At 37.0% G+C, this 16257-nt stretch overlaps 1 protein-coding gene across 7 annotated transcripts in view; it reads left to right on the top strand.

Moving 5' to 3' along the window:
• RTTN (rotatin) overlaps positions 1–16257 on the top strand; it is a 99466-nt gene that overhangs the window by 22902 nt on the left and 60307 nt on the right. For all 7 annotated transcript variants that reach the window (XM_087961470.1, XM_087961472.1, XM_087961471.1 and 4 more), the window contains 15 exons: positions 164–290; positions 1018–1143; positions 1950–2066; positions 3489–3625; positions 5150–5321; positions 6129–6228; positions 7195–7283; positions 8763–8880; positions 9175–9271; positions 10859–10927; positions 11993–12181; positions 12801–13040; positions 13719–13863; positions 15034–15188; positions 15962–16181. In XM_087961470.1, coding sequence (XP_087817596.1) covers positions 164–290; positions 1018–1143; positions 1950–2066; positions 3489–3625; positions 5150–5321; positions 6129–6228; positions 7195–7283; positions 8763–8880; positions 9175–9271; positions 10859–10927; positions 11993–12181; positions 12801–13040; positions 13719–13863; positions 15034–15188; positions 15962–16181 — 2101 coding nt within the window. The remainder of the gene's footprint in view (positions 1–163; positions 291–1017; positions 1144–1949; positions 2067–3488; positions 3626–5149; positions 5322–6128; positions 6229–7194; positions 7284–8762; positions 8881–9174; positions 9272–10858; positions 10928–11992; positions 12182–12800; positions 13041–13718; positions 13864–15033; positions 15189–15961; positions 16182–16257) is intronic.

Raw genomic sequence — 16257 nt, forward strand, 5'->3', positions numbered from 1 at the left:
TCTCTTAGCTTGTCAAGTTTCAATTTCTTGGGGACCTACCCAGGAATGACAGTGAAAAAAATAATGGAATAATAACCCAAGACCTCTGTGGGTTTTGAGTGGAGAGAATTTGCTATCTAAGCCTTGAAGCCATTTCTGTAATACTCTGTTTTTCTGGTTGTAGCTGGAAATCTGCTGAAGCTGACCCACTGCTGCAGAATAAAAGTCAGAAGGTGCTTCTCCATCTGTTGTCACATCCTGTGCCAAATATTAGAACAGAAGCCTATCGCTGCTGTCTTGACATTGTTAAGGTTAGCATTTAACAAGGACTGTGGTTTCTTCAGAATCCAAGAGATACTCTTCCCCCACCCCCCTCTCTTACATCTATATTCCCCCTTTTTCCATTTAATAACCTCACAGGGATTTACTCAGGCTGAAAAACTGAAATCTTTCACCATATAAACTTGAGATTGCCTGGTGTGAATTAATTCTGAGGGTTTTTTTCAATTTGCTGAGTTTCAAAGAGGAAGGGATATCTGTTTGAATTTTTCATATTATAATGTGTTATGATTTAATGATATCATTGCCTTAAGGAAATGAATTAACTGCATGTTGGACAGTACTTTTGCTCTTTATCAATTGTCAGGGTGAGAGCATTCCCTCATGTTCTTGCTGTTTTCTTCTCATTCTCTCCCAGCAACCTTAAATAAGGTTGGCAGGAGGGACCAAGCAGAAAGGTTTTCCTTATTCCAAGTTAGTCTGCTTGCAGATCACTGATTTCTTGCTGTGAGAAACTAGGAGTTTTGACCTAGATGATAGGATGTATGCTAGCAATAGGAAACCAGCAGTATTGCTCCCAGTTGTAAGCTTGAAAAGTTGCAGTTTTAGGGATATGGATATGTGTGTGTGTGTGTGTGTGTGTGTGTGTGTGTATGTATGTACTTCAGTCTGAAAGTGGGTTGCTCTATCTAACTCAGTAGACTTAAGTATTCATGTGTTGTCAGGTTAATATTTAAACATCTTTTATCTTTGTTTTAGGAATGTTTAGGCATTCATAATGCTGTAAAGTCTATTTCTTCGATCAGTTGTGGTATACATTTTCTGCTTCATCCCAAAGTTCTTTATGAAATATGCACTTTTGGACTTCAGGATTCTCAGCATGAGGTACATCATTCTGAATATGATACCGTTACCAGAATTAATCTGAAAATTAAAAGAAATTAGTAGACCCAAAGCTTTGTACCTTTATAAACTCCACCCTGTTTAGCTTTTTAATTAATTGCTCTCTTGGAACTGGCTATATATAGATCACAAACCTGCATTATGTTTATTATCTTTACTAAAATTAATGAAACTTGCTTTTGTTTTCAATATGCTTAGGATTGCAACAAGTTTGAGAATTTTCAAAAATATAAAAAGAAGTAATACAGAAAGTGACTAAAGTGCAATTAGTCATTTGGTAGCAGCCAGGCTTGATTTTTATACAGTATCATTCTCATTTGTTTCTCTCTCTCTCCCACCCTCCCCCCCACCTCTCTCTCTCTCACACACACACAATTTTCCTAAGATTCAAGTTCAGTTAGTATCTTAAGATCTTTCTCTAATATGCTCTGCTTTTTCAATAGGTAATAAGGAAACCAACCTTAAGTTGTGAAGATTTCCTAAATGCTTAGACTAGAGCACTATTTTTAAAAGTCATCTTCGGTGCTTTATTGAAAGCATTTCTTGACCTGAATCATATTCTCTGCTTGAAGACTGTTCAGTGCTAACAGGCAGTAGATTCTTGACAATATTTTATAGCTGTTTTTGCTTTTTTTTTTTTTTTAAAAAAGAAAGAAACAAAAAGAAAAACAAACACAAAAGCTTTTTGGTGCAATGTCCCAAGGCAAAGCCTAATTTCCATTTTTGACACCAGCAAATTGGTTTGAACACACTTTATTGCGCTATTGTACTTTCTCTCATTAAAACAGGTGTGCTCAGCTGCCACATTTCTTCTGATGTATCTTCTTCAAGGTCGATTGATGATGGCAGCAGAGACCTGGAACAAGTTTATTGAAACTCTCTATCCTGTTATTCCAATTCTTCAGGTAATCTCATCTTCTTGAAAAATAGTTTATCTTCAGAGAAGCTTAATTGCTTTGCTGAAAAAAGCAGTACTGACATTACACAATAGGGGAAAATATGTAAACATGGCAACCAGAAATAAGAGGAGTTGCCACTGGAGTTGTGCTTTGAATGCTTGTAACTAAAACCGAATGGGTAAGTAGCATTAGACTTTTTAAATAGGAAATATCAACTTGAAATTTGTGATGTGACAGTTTTCTAGAGGGATATCTTGTTCAGAACCCTCCTGAATTTTTTACTGATCATAACATGAGGGTTATTTGGAGAAACGGCTTGTGGGATATAAATGATCAATTTAATATAATCACCCCATCAGGAAACTTATTGCTTGACCATTGCCTTAATCGTTTTCAAATAAAATTCCAAACTCATCTTATTGTGAGAGTTGTGGCATTTTTCTTGTTTCACTTGCCAACATGCTTCTGCCAATCCAGAAACCGAAATTCTTCATCTTTTTTTGGTGAGCACTTTTAGAATAAGAAGAGAATATTTTGTAACTCGAGGTTGAACATTTCATTACCGAATTAGGTAACATCATCAGTGCACTGATGATATTACCTACTTTAGAAATGAAACATCTGCAAGAAAACAGCCAAGCTCAGAGAGCACCCGACATTTTTGAATGTTAAGAATATTTATTCATTTATTTGTTAAATTTATTTTCCAGTTATCTCTCTGTGAGGCTATTCTAGGTGCATTATTTTATTTTTACACCATGGATGTTGATGGGAGACAACTTGTCAAAGTCAAAATGGATACAGTGGCAGGCACAATCTGATACAAAGCGCAGATTTAGTCCCTCATCTAGATTCCCCTTCACCACCACTCTCCCTATTAAGACGTCCTTTACTTACTATTATCCTTTTTCTGAGCAGATCGATGTATTTTCAAAGAGATGATGCAGGTCCCTATTTTACTTCTTGGAAGATGATGTTGGAGGCACATAACTATTTTAATTAAAATATGTTAAAATCCTGTTGTTGTTTTTTTTTAAGGAAATGTTAGAAGTTGCATGGTACCAGTAGTCTAGTAAGCACACAAAAGAACTTTAATGAACCTGAGCATTACATAAGGGACCCCCACTATAGATTGTGCTGGAAACTTTTTGCTGTATTTCTGGTGGGCAGTGACGGTACCAGCGCAAGGCAACACCGCTGAGAAAATTGAACCGCGATTGTCCAGAAGCTGTCCCCCAAAATTGGAACTTCTCCAACAAACAATGAACATTTGAAAAACAAATGGCAATTGCCTATCAATTGGTCTATTAACTTCCTGTTGCCAATTACGGAGACAGTTTTCTTGGTAATAAAACAATGTCTCTTTTGGAGCATGATATTTACTTATGGTAATAAACTGCCTGTGTTAACTTGTAAGCATTTACTTAGGGTTATGCAAACACAGAAGAACCTCTAGGTAACTGTATTCTCACCCTGAGTGAAACAACGACTGAAAATGAAGAGATTCTCCCAAGAACTACAAGGCTAAGAGCCTCTCTACGTCTTTTCTTCTCAAAAAAGCCACTGTGAGTAAATTAGCAATCACATTTCAGCCTGGGAAGGGTTATCTGTACCCTAGCCTCCATGGAATATCATTTTAAAGATACAGTATGCTAATTTTTGTTTGGAATAGTACTTCCTTTATATGTGCTTGCAGGTGATACAACTTTTTCAACTGCACGTCAATTTAGTCAATTTGCAAAAAGATAGAAAAGTGGCAGAAAGCCCAAGTGTCAACCCTCCACTTAGATAAATCATTTTAGAATGAAGTAGCACATCCTTGAGGTGCTGGAAACTGCCAATCCTTAGAAGGCTGTAAAATGGCTGAAAGAGATTAATTGGAAAAAAGCAGAGGAATGTAGAAATTGATTATGACTGACTGGGCTGAAAAAGTAGTGACAAGATTGTTTTACTGTTGGGAAAGTGGAGTATAGAAATTATGATTCTGATTGAGGTGACAAGGAAAGCAACTTGTAAAACATTGGCATTGAAATCTTGTCTGCTGTATTTTTACATCAACATTGAGTTGATATTGGACAGTTTGATTTTGTGTACGTTTTTTGAAAGCCTAAAATTATTAACTGGCAGCCAGTGCTGTCTGATGTCATGCAAAAATTTGATCAGATTTAATTCAGCCATTATGGCTTTTAACGGGAACAATTTGGTTATGGCCTTAAAGAAATTAAGTACCGTAATATGAATAAAAGAGTGATCCAAAAAAACATGTGGTATGAGATTAAGATTTTGTGCGCATATTTCTTCAGTAAAAGTTTGGGAACCTTCTAAGGCAGGGGTCTTTAAACTTGACAGCTTTAAGACTTGTGGACTTCAACTCCCAGAATTTGTCCTCCAGTCATGTCAGGAATTGTGGGAGTTGAAATCCACAAGTCTTAAACTTGCCAAGTGTTGTGGTTCGCTGGCAGCCTGTGCAGACAGCAACAGAATCGGACAGTGGGGAAGAACGGGGACCAGTCCAGGAGTCTGGAGAGGACTCGGACGAGGATCCTGCGTGTGATGCAGAGATGGGGCCAGGACCATCTGGGAGTAGGGTGCTGACTCTGGAGCCTCCGGAGTCTGGCAGCAGTGAGGCCGAGGAACAAGGGGAGTCTGTTCCCAGTGGGTGTGTGCACAGAGCTGCTAGAAGGCAAGAGCAGCTGAGACAAAACGGGCGAATCAGGAGTCAGGCTTGGAGGTAATTGCCCCTGCCATAAGGTATAATGGACAGGCAAAGACGATGAAACCTTCGTAGGAAGCAAAGTTGTTCATTCCGTTCGGATTAATCCTTGAAGCTCTGTGTGGACTTTGTACTTTGGTTGGTTTTTTATAATTCATTTGGCACTGTGGTTGTTGGCAGAAATTCAAAGGGAAAAAAAGGTGGGTGCTTATCTCGAAGGGACTGTTTGGGATTCATTACCGGCTGGGAATGAAAATAATTCCCAGCGTTGAAATAAAACAAGAGTTGTTTTAACTAAGCATGTGCTTAATTACTGTTTCTGGAAGCCTTGGTCAGAACACCAAGTTTGCTCTAAGGAAATGTTTTGTTCTCCCAGTGTTCGTTCTGTGGCACTCAAACAGTTAATGTTTCACTTGATGGAAGAAGAAGAGTCCCATCTGAAGCGTCCCCTTTTGCATGGCAGCATTCTCTCAAGTATTTCTAACATCCTTATTGTGGAAAAGCCTATTGAACTCAAGCTGGATGACACAAGAGAATCTGTTTTTAAGGTGAACGGAGAAAACTTTGAACAAGATTGATTACCAGAGAGATCTCCTAAGCAAGGAAATGCAACACAGATGGTACTGTTGAAGTATAAATGCTACTGAAAAAAAGGACTTATAAATATTTTTCACGCTACCATTCTAACATCCCCGGGGTCATATGATCAAAATTCAGAAGCTTGGCAACTAACTCATATTTATGAGGGTTGCAGTGTCTCAGGGTCATATGTTCCCCTTTTGCGACTTTCTGACAAGCAAAGTCAACGGGGAAGCCAAATTCACTTAAGAGCTGTGCCAGTAACTTAACAACTGCAGTGGTTCAGTTAACTGCAGCAAAAAAAGGTCACAAAATGGGACAAAACCCACTTAACAAGTGTGTTACTTAGCAACAGAAATTTTGGGCTCAGTTGTTGTAAATCGAGGACTACCTGTATAAAGCAATTATCTCAGAGATGATACAGTCACACAACAGGAAACCCTATAAATTCCCCAATTCTCTATAAGCCCCTGAAAAAGGAATTTGGAAAGATTATAAAGCGGCCCAAGAGAATCAGTTTGTGTGATAGCAGCCTCCAAAATGGATATTTGGGGTTTAAAATTTAGAGGCAATAATATTCTAGCTTGATCTTGGGAATATTCAGTTGTTTGTCCCGATCTGTTGTGAGAGAAAATTGAAGCCCAAGGTCTTGCTATGTACATATTGCTGTTCCTTCTTGGTGACGTTAGACTTGAGGTGGCTTTTTCCCCATAAGAGAAGTTACAGGAAAATATGTGAACAGATAAATAAAAAGGATATATTTATTTTATTTTTAGGCTGAGACAGTTGAAAAACTGTACAGTATCTTTATATCAGACACCGTTGATTTGACTTTGAGGAAGTCAGCAGCTGAGCAATTAGTCATAATCATGCAAGGTAAACTTCTTCAAAATACAATTTACGATTGAGACACAGAGTTGTTCCAACGTAGAGAAAGTCATGACATGATGGGTAATTCAGGTGATTATTTTTCTCTTGTAATACACTGTGAATCACCTTTCCTTAGCCACTTTTTATGTATTGTGTATGTTTTTGCAGCTTATATGCCAATAGCATGACCTCCTAATTGACTTTCCTTAAAATCAAACCCCAAAGAGATGTATAAATGGAGTAATATGAGAAAGGGATGAGCCTGCTGGCTAGAAAGATGAATAGAAGTGCTTCACTCTGCTACATTTTGTGGCAGGTTTCATGCACATTTCTAGATCCTCTTTCAATTCTTCAGGAGCTGGTTCAAAATATCCCTCTTCAAGTATATCAGCATATCCAGAAGGTAATCATAGTTAGCAAAAATACTAAAAAGCTAGGGGGGAAATCCTATACCAGTAATTTCCACTATCTCCTCCCTACCTCAAAATGGACCAAGGACTTGTAACGGAAGAGTGTATTCAATGCATTATTATTGGCTGAGCAGGGGAGTGGGTGATAATCAGAAAGCCAGAGTGACAGGAGTTAAGATGGGAATATTTGGAAGATTGACAGGGAACTGAAATTGACAGCAAATTGGAATTCATGATTCACTATTTAAATCTAGTTTAATGATTGCAGGAAGGAGACACGTACTTATCTGTACCTAGTTTATCCAATATATAGTACCCATTTAAAGATAAAGCAGTTCTGAATCCATCTGAATCCAGTGTTATATGTTGTTCTAAAGCTGGGGTCTCCAAACTTGGCAACTTTAAGACTTGTGGACTTCAACTCCCAGAATTCCTCAACCAGCCATGCTGGCTGGGGAACTCTGGAAGTTGAGGTGCACAAGTCTTAAAGTTGCCAAATTTGGAGACCCCTGTTCTAAAGTGTGTATATGGAAAGTTAATGTTTTATTTTTTTCCGTTCTAGATTCTAAATTGCATCCAATTATCAAAAATATGGGTGCAGTGGACAGAATTCTTGCTTACTTTACTAAGTGTGTTGCTCAGAATGGCAAGGTAAATCTACTTCAACTTTTTTTTTCAGAAGAACCATCCCAGGGTTCCAAATATTGTATGTTCAATCAAATAATTTTGGGTAGGAATTAAATATTTTCTATTTGGAATATGAGAAGTATTATCTCAGGATGGCGATTAAACATGTGGACTGCAATGAAAGGAAATTTCGGTGTCTAATTCTTTGAGTCTAGTATCACTTCTCAGCTTGTTAAAAAACGCTAAATAAATCTTCATACAGAAACTTGCCATTTAAATAAGCAGAGGAAGAAAGGAGCTAATATGGAACCCCAGACTCATGTTCTTTCTCTCCTCTCTCCTCTTGCTATTTGATTAGGAGGCAAAATAGTTTGTTATAATTTAGCTGATCCCCAAGTTTAAAAAGTAGCGCTCATAAATGGCCACATCACAAATGGCTAAATAAGACCATTCCAGATTGTTACCTTATTTAGGAATTGATTAATTTAAAAAACAATGCTAGCGTTTCATTTCTTTTTCTACAAAACCACATATATGATCTCCACTTTCCTCATAGAAAATGTTATATTTAAAAAAAAACCAGCAGCTTACCTGCCAGGAAGGAGTGAAGAATGATGGGAATTAAGAAGATACTAATTTTTTTCTTGTCTACACGAATACAATGTAATTAGTACAATTAGTAGCCACGTGCGAAGATAGGTGGGTCATGGCAGTGGGTTGAGGGAAAGGGGGAAGCCAGAAAGGAATGGTGGTTACATCCTATTGAAACTCAGATGGTTCAGATGGTAGATAAATTTACATGGTGGTTCCTGCAGGCTGAGTCTCAACTCAATAGTATTGCTGAAGGACTGCAGGAATAGCCAAATGAATCCCATCAGTTGTTAAATAATGTGTTCAATAGTATTGCTGAAGGACTGCAGGGGTAGCCAAATGAATCCTATCAGTTATTAAATAATGTGTTTAGTTTTTTTCTTCATGATTTAAATGATGCCAAAACCGATCAAATCCCACTTCAGAGATTTTGGAACAATATTACTTGTATATCTAAGGATGGTTTGTTCAGTTTCATGATTACAGTACAATTTTCCTGGCAGAAACTAATTTTGTAAATAAATTTAGAAGGACTTTATTTAAAACATTAATAGAAACCTTCATTTAATTTAATTCTAATTATCTGTGAGTGAATTGGGATGAAATATTAAAAGTTCTTGCAAATTTTCATCTATATTAGATGTTCTGTGTTGTAAAAGAAAACAAAGAGGCTTGCTTCCAAAAATGTGTCACAGATTATTTCTAATGCCTTTATGTCTTTGGAATTAAATATTAAAATATGAACTTTTTATGAGAAGTAGATGATATGGATTTGTGAATAATGGAATAAGGTAACATACTGAAAGACATTACTTTAAACTTCCAAGAGTGTTGATTTCAGAGAAGTTCAGAATGCTTAGTAGGTTACTACTATAGATTTTAGTTAACAAACCCTTTTATTAATTTTGATAGATCATGAACTGTATGATGTTGCCATGTCTTGCACTTTTGCGGAAACTTCTCTCTGCTGATCCAGTCAAGCGCCTGTTATTGGCCTACCAGTCTTCTGTCTTGCTTGTGTTATTTAGAGGTAACATCATAAAAGCAAACTAAAATTTGCTTTTTGTTTTTGTATCTTTAAATTAAGCAGATAAATATCAGGAGTGATATTTTTACAAATATTTTGTTTCCAAAAATCTGGATATATTTGGATTTTCTACACTGCCATTTTAGGAGCAAAATTAATATTTCCCATATGTCTTATTGCTACATCATAAGAGCAAATACTTAATTTTGATGTTCTTTGGAAATTTGGAATTTAGACTCTTGAAAGCCTTTATGCTGTTTAGAAAAAAACATGTAAATGTTTCTGTTCTGTTTTCAGTTGCCTTGATATTCCAAGATTGTGGTGCTATCACGAGTGAAACAGCAGTATTACTTTGTCTACTACTTTTTGATGAAGCAGCAAGGAAAGAGATGTGGTAGGGTAATCTATAGAGATTGGTTCTGTGTTACTTCATTACTCCTGCAAGCAAACTATTCTTTTAGTGCCAGCTGCAATATATGTAAATTATAGACAACATTTATGCCTGTATATCACATGCATTCTCTGTCTCTCTCTCTTTAACTCCCTCTGTCTCTCTCTCTCCCCCTCCCTCCCCCCCTCTCCCTTCCTCCGCCCCCAATTGCCTGCATTTATCAGATAGAATATAAAATAGTGGCTGATTGTCGCCTTGCCTTTCACTATAGCACTATTTTAAATTATATAGATGCAAACATCAGAGTAGCATGGTACCTGCTGACATCTTGGAATAATCAAAGCCTATCATTGCTAGAAATATAATCAGACCTACTTTTCTGCTCACATTAGAGGAAATGTTTCAGGACCTTTTACCAAAACAGTTCCATCGGCTACAAGGTGACTAATTAAGATGTGCTAAAGTAATAAATGCAGAACAGAAAGATGTGACAGATGTTTCCATCCCATGTTAATTGCTGATGGATTAATAAAAATGCTGTACTAAAAACTCTTACCACCAAGGTGTTGTTAAGGGTAATATCTATATTTTAATAATGCCGTTATTGCAAAATACATTTGGATAACGTTGAAATAATAACTCATCAAATGAAGCGTTGATTCAGATATTCAATCTTATAGTTAAAATAAATTTTAATTCTCTTTATAACCTGAAAATTGGCCACTTGATTTTAGGTAATCCTGCTGGTGTGATTATTTGAAATGCCTTTGGCAGAAATTACTTTATGTTCTATTTCAAGGTGCTATTTTATTAGCATCTTGTTCTTTCAATTCTACGCCACCCTAAGTTGTTTTTGAGAAGGCACTTATACATTTTATATAATATGTGAAATATTTTAAAAGCTATTTAAAAACAGGATTTTAAAAAAGATATTTGTTTTCTTAAAGATTTTGTCAGATGTGCATATTCTAGCTTGTCGCTTACAAAAATGTCTGCTTTGGGCTGTTGAATGGAAAGGGGTTTTGCAAGTGAAGCAGCAGGGGGGCACCCAGTTTCAATGAGTGGCAATCAATCTGGTCTTTCATGACCAGACAGCCATATTTTAATATTTTATATTTTCCTTCTGATCCTGCCTCCCGCTTCCCCACTTTATATTGCTGATATTGTAAGGGCTGAAGCTGATGAGATGAAAACCAGAATTTCCCAGGCTAGAAAGTATCCTTATTTCAGTATTTATTAGCTGCCTTCCAAGATTGTCAAAGATTAACATCTTTAAAAGGGTCTTTGATACTTTGTCCTGGAGCTGGCAAATCCTCGTTGTGTATCAGGCTTCATTCTTGTCTGGAAGTCATATCGAATCTTTTGACAAATTTAGCCGATTTTTGAATAAGAAGAAAGCTAAGGACTTGGATTTGGTACTTTATGATAGACATAAAGCTAAAATGAAGATTTCCTTCACTACCCTTTGAGCATTGCCCTGTGCAGATATGGCAGTGCTTAGCTAAACGTATATGACATTTGAGGCATGTACTGATAAATACCTAGGGTCTTCTTTGGTTTTGTTTGAATTTGTTGGTTTGTTTTATGTAGGGCTGATACTGTTTCCTGTGATCCTTCCAGCATTTCCCACTTCACCTTGCCTGTTGCCGTTGTAAGGAGGTAAGAGATATTAATCATGTCAAGAGTTAACCATGCAGAAATATTGGTTTTTGCACTGTGAAGGAAATATTTTAAATAAAAAAAAATCTAGAAAACCTTTCACGTATGTTTGAAGGACTAACTAGTCTCGGGCCTGCATGCTCCTCTAGGCTTCCCATGTGAGGCCAGAGAGCCATATTCTGACTCCTGTTTGGAAGGCCAGGAGAGTAGAGGCCGACCTAACCTCTAGGCAGGGTGGGGTGGGGGAGATAGAGTATTCCACAGGGTGGGGGCAACAGTAGGGAAAGCTCTCTTCTTTGATCAATTTATGTTGCTCCCTTCCACCCACAACACTACTCTGTTGAGAATACCTGAATTTTATGCATTTTTGTAAGCAGTTTACACATATTTTTTTTTCCTTTTTGTTACTCTGTAATTATATTTCCCCATCTAGCATCAGTCAAAAACGGGACACCGACTCACAGAATTTTAAGCAATGGTTGAGGTTGTTTGAACAGTCCAAAGTGACATAGTTCATATATTAACCATAAGCCATGATCTGCAAAGCAGAAGGTTTGAGTTCATTCATGCTGATGAAAATCAAACAAGCTACAATTGTGGCTTAAATGTAGTTAGTAGTTTTCAATTTATTGCAATAAATGATAGGTTGGCCTTAATTGAAAGTATGTGTGAACCTCAATCACTATATTTTGTTAAACCATGATTAAAACAAACTATGTCTTAGTTCAGTGTGTATACTCTATCAATACACAGAGCTAAAATATTACAATGCTCCTGTTGACTATTGCTCTTTGTTCAAGGTATAACTTAAGATGGGGCATAAGAAAGTTATTTTTCAATTGGGTTCTAGTTTATGATCAACTGATTCTATAGAACTGGTTGAAGTAAATTCATGTGGAGACTGTCAGTAACCTTAATAGGAACTTATTATATATTCATTTGTAAGAGTAGTGTGTAAAGAAATATTTCAGAAGTCTTACCATGACTATAATCAAATAGTGATCAGTAGAAATTTTGTTCTCTGAAAACAGCACTGTTTCAATTTGTCCATTTTTATTCCTAAAGGTATCATCTACCTATTAAAGTCTCTGCACATCATGCTGTCAGTCCTAACTCAGTGGTGTTACCATTTTCTTGTGAATTCTGGGCCTCAAAACACGTGTCAGATATGCTAAAAATGGCTTGGAACTTGTCTTGGTTCCATGGAGCAGATAATTTAGTTGCGCTTGCCAGTTATGAGACAGCAGCAGAACAGTAAGCTATTCATTTTGTTGTTCCAATTTGTATTTAAAAAAGAGCAGTCCTGACTTAGTTTTGGGTCTTCACTTGGAAATGTTTATACTTTTGTTTTAATTAATGGCACCTACCATAAAACACTGAAACTCCATTTGGGAATAGGGTTGGGAATCTTAGACTTCAAATCCTGCCATTTCCAGCTAGTATGATTAATGAATCAGGGATAGAGAAAACAAGAACCCAAGAATGTTTTAAAGTCAGAGATTCCTAATAAAGTTTCCAGCCAGAGATCCGTTCTCCAAATCATTAACAAGCAATAAAACAGGCAGTTCATTTCTCCCATATCCTTAGTTTTTCCTTAAACTTTCCATAGCTTCAATCTTGATTGGGCATATTTTTGTGATAGTTTTTGTGTATTCTGTAATGGGTGTGTTATAAAAAGGACTAGTGAAAGATTTCTTCATGAACTGCCCCACAGAACAAGAAGACAAATTCTATTGACAAAACCCCCCCAAAAATAAAAAAATCAATGTGATTAAAGAAGAAAAAACAAAATATAAATTGAGATGCTATATTCGTTGGTTATTTTAAAATAAATCCTTTAATTGTTATTTTAACGTTCTTTTTTTTAATGCAGATTTTCCAGCATTTTAAAGCTCTCCTCAGAAGATATTAATATCCTTAAGTTAACGTGTGCAACCTTCGGTCTGCAGGATTGTTTTAATGCCATCACTCAAGCAGCATCCCACGGGGAAGTTAGGGCTGCTGTCACAAAAATGATTTTTTATATTTTGAACGATAGACTGGCATTAATGTGCAGCGGTAGTCCTGGTGGAGCCACTTTCAAATCCTTGGCTTGGCAAACAGCATTAAGCAGGTTGGTGTGTAAGAACAAGGTACCTAACTGACTACAAAGCCATCTGTCATTGTAGATTTAGCTTCAACATTTTCAAAGATAGCCAGTTTCTTTAGAATCTTCCCAAGCATTTTTCGCAGCAAGAAATGCCTTTGAAAACGGTAAATCAGTAGTATTTAGCAACCAAAAAGGAAGTTTTAACATTCACAGGCTGGTTAAGGATAAAGCAGTGCTACAAAACATGTTTGGCCCTTTTTCCCTTCCTACTGTAAGCACTGCATTCATCTGCCTGCCAGAATATTGTTAGGAATGCCTAGATCAGTGAGATGCCTGATTCTGGCAATTTTCTGGCTGTATGATTTGTATATACAGATGGTTCATGGAGGCTAAATGCATTAAGGATAGGGAAAAAGTTAAAGGCAATACATTTCTTCTTTGACCATTCCTTCTGCTATGTTTTTTTTTTTAAATATGGTGTTTCATAGTTGAACTTTTTGATGTTTATTATTTTTATTATTATTTTAAAAAGACCTCTTGCATTCATCTGCTTTGTATTTCTGACATTTATATTTAGCATCAGCACGTTGCTGTTTTCAATCTCTTTAAATTTAACTTTATATTTCAGCAAACTACATTAATCATGTAATGCTAGTGACAGGATACTGCTACATGTGCAACATTATGGTTTGTGCATAACAGGTTTCTTCAAGTGCTTCCAGCGTCTTCAGAGGATGAAAAACTTTTGGCTGATGTCATATCTTTTTTAAACAAGTTTATGAAAGAACAGAAGAATATTTCAGAGTTTGAGCACCTAAAATGGATCCTGGACGTGGCCCTGAAGCATGTAAGGGTCTTGAGTAACACCTGATTTCAACAGATTATGTATTTTCATATACCGTTGTACCTTGGTATTCAACTGCTTTGAAACTCAATTGAATTTGGTACTCAATGCATTTTGACACAAACATTTTGTCCCAATTCTCAATGTTTGTTTGGTACTCAATGTCGGTATTGGCTGCCTTGTCACTCACTACATTATTCCTTATGGGAAAAATGTGTTTAGTATTCATCATTTTAGGTAGTCATCACATTTCTTGTAAGCAATTTATAATAAGTACCAGAGTACTCCTGTACGTACAGATCTGTGCTGTTACATTTGTCTCAAAAGACTATGTGTATATAATAAGTATAAGAAGGGGTCAATTTCTTTTTCTTTTTGGATGGAGTACTCTGTATGGATAATTTAACTTAGAAGATGACAATTTTTTCCCATACTATGGTCTAAAATCCTGACCCAGCCTACTGGAATGAATTGGAGGAGGAGTCCCTTCTAGGGACTCTTTTGTAGAAAAAGAGCCTTTGTCCCATTAGTCACTCATGCATTCATTTATTAGATTTTTATCCAACCATTATTAAAAGATATCTCATATAAAGGTAAGATGTCATATAAAGGTAAGATCCTTGTGTGTCCAATCACACTTGGCCAACAAAGTATTCTATTCTGTTCTAATCTAATCTAATCTATGCACAAGAGCTTCCACAACAAGAAGCATGTGCATTAGAAACAATCATGATTTTTCAGAATAAAAATCAATTTTAGATTAGGAGAAATGCATGCTTGCCATAGAATGACTTTTGTAACAGGAAGTACATTTAAATATATTCACCAAAAGAACACTCATTTCAAAAACTCACTGAATCTGGTAGATTGTAGCCAAGGTGTCAGTGTCAATTAATAAACCATTGGGTAAATTTGTCTTATCTCTGCCAGGAAACTCTTACCATCTGCTTGCTTCAATTTTTATATCATTCAAATTAGTTTATTGAGTAACTGGCAATCTCCATTATGCAGCGTATTAATTTTGTATTAAGAAAACTTATTCTTAAATAGCTTATTTCTAATATGAAAAAAGCATGTCAACTGCTAGTTTCAACTTGAGTTTTATGCTTTATTGGAGAATAGGTAATGAAATATATGTTCTATACTGATGTTATGCCTTGATCTCCTGTGCAGAATCCAAAATCTCTATTAGATCTTGTGGTACCGCCAGAATCTCCGGCCCAAGATGAAGCTGATGAGCTAAAGACAGCTGTAAGACAACAATTGCAGAAAGAATTGATTGCTTTCTTTAATACACTTCTACTCAGGTTCATGTCTGTTACTGACAGGTATGGCATAAAACGAGATAGCCAGCAATAAATTCATTAGTATAATTATTTGCTTCTTAAAATGGAAGATCTGATGTTCCAGGACCACAATCGGCCTCCTCAAAGCTGAATTAGAATCCCAGGAGTCCTTCAGAAGTTTCCTTCTGGTTTCTTGTCAAGATTTCTGAAGTTGTTTGCCTTTGTCTACTTCAGGGGTGTCAAAACTCAATTTCATTGAGGACTGTATCAGAGTTATGTTTGACCTCAGGGACCAGGTGGGCATGACCAGGGTGGGCATGGCCAGTTTGACATAACTCGTGTTGTGAGCATCCTTCCCAGGCTCCATTTTTGGCTGTAATATCCTGCGGCGCTCTGCCAGTGAAATTGGAGGTCAGGAGGGCCACACGTGGCCCTCCCAATCTCCATTTTTCACTGGCAGAGCGCTGCAGGAGGCTGTTGCAGGCCAAAATGGAGCTCATGGGGGCCACACACATCCCTTCCAAGCGATGTTTTTGCTGGCAGAGGCACCGTGGCCCAGTCCTTCACTGTTTCCAGGGTGGTCCCTCAGGCCAGATCTAAGCACCCCACAGGCCGGATACGGCCCGCAGTCCTTGAGTTTGACATCTGTGGTCTATTTCCTAGGTCTGAGTGGGAAAGATTGGCCCAAGGTCACCCAGATATCTTCCTACCTAAAGTGTGACAGAAGTCCCAATCTCCTGGTTACTAGCCTGGTGTCTTAACCACTAGACCAAACTGGCTCTCTAATACCCTATTTTTTCTCTATTTTTTTACAGAAAAGATTTGGAACTTACTGGCTATTTCCGAACAGAACTAGCCTTGAAGCTTCTGCAGTATTTGCGAGTAACAGATGCCCCTCATTTCTATGGATTACCTTTTTTGGAAAGGACATTAAATAGTATGGTTCATGTCACAGCACTGCCAGGCTGGAGTTCATACTCTGTCACAGTGGAGCCATTCATGATTTGCAAGAAATATTTAGCTGGGCTTCTTGAGGTAAATCAACAATGAATAAATTTTGTGTGATTGGGAAATAAAAAGAGAGGATTGACCTTGCTTTAAACAGAATGCT

This window comes from Notechis scutatus, chromosome 3 (assembly GCF_049901735.1).
Source record: "Notechis scutatus isolate UNSWTSFEM ecotype Mainland chromosome 3, rNotScu1.2, whole genome shotgun sequence".
Lineage (NCBI taxonomy): Eukaryota > Metazoa > Chordata > Lepidosauria > Squamata > Elapidae > Notechis > Notechis scutatus.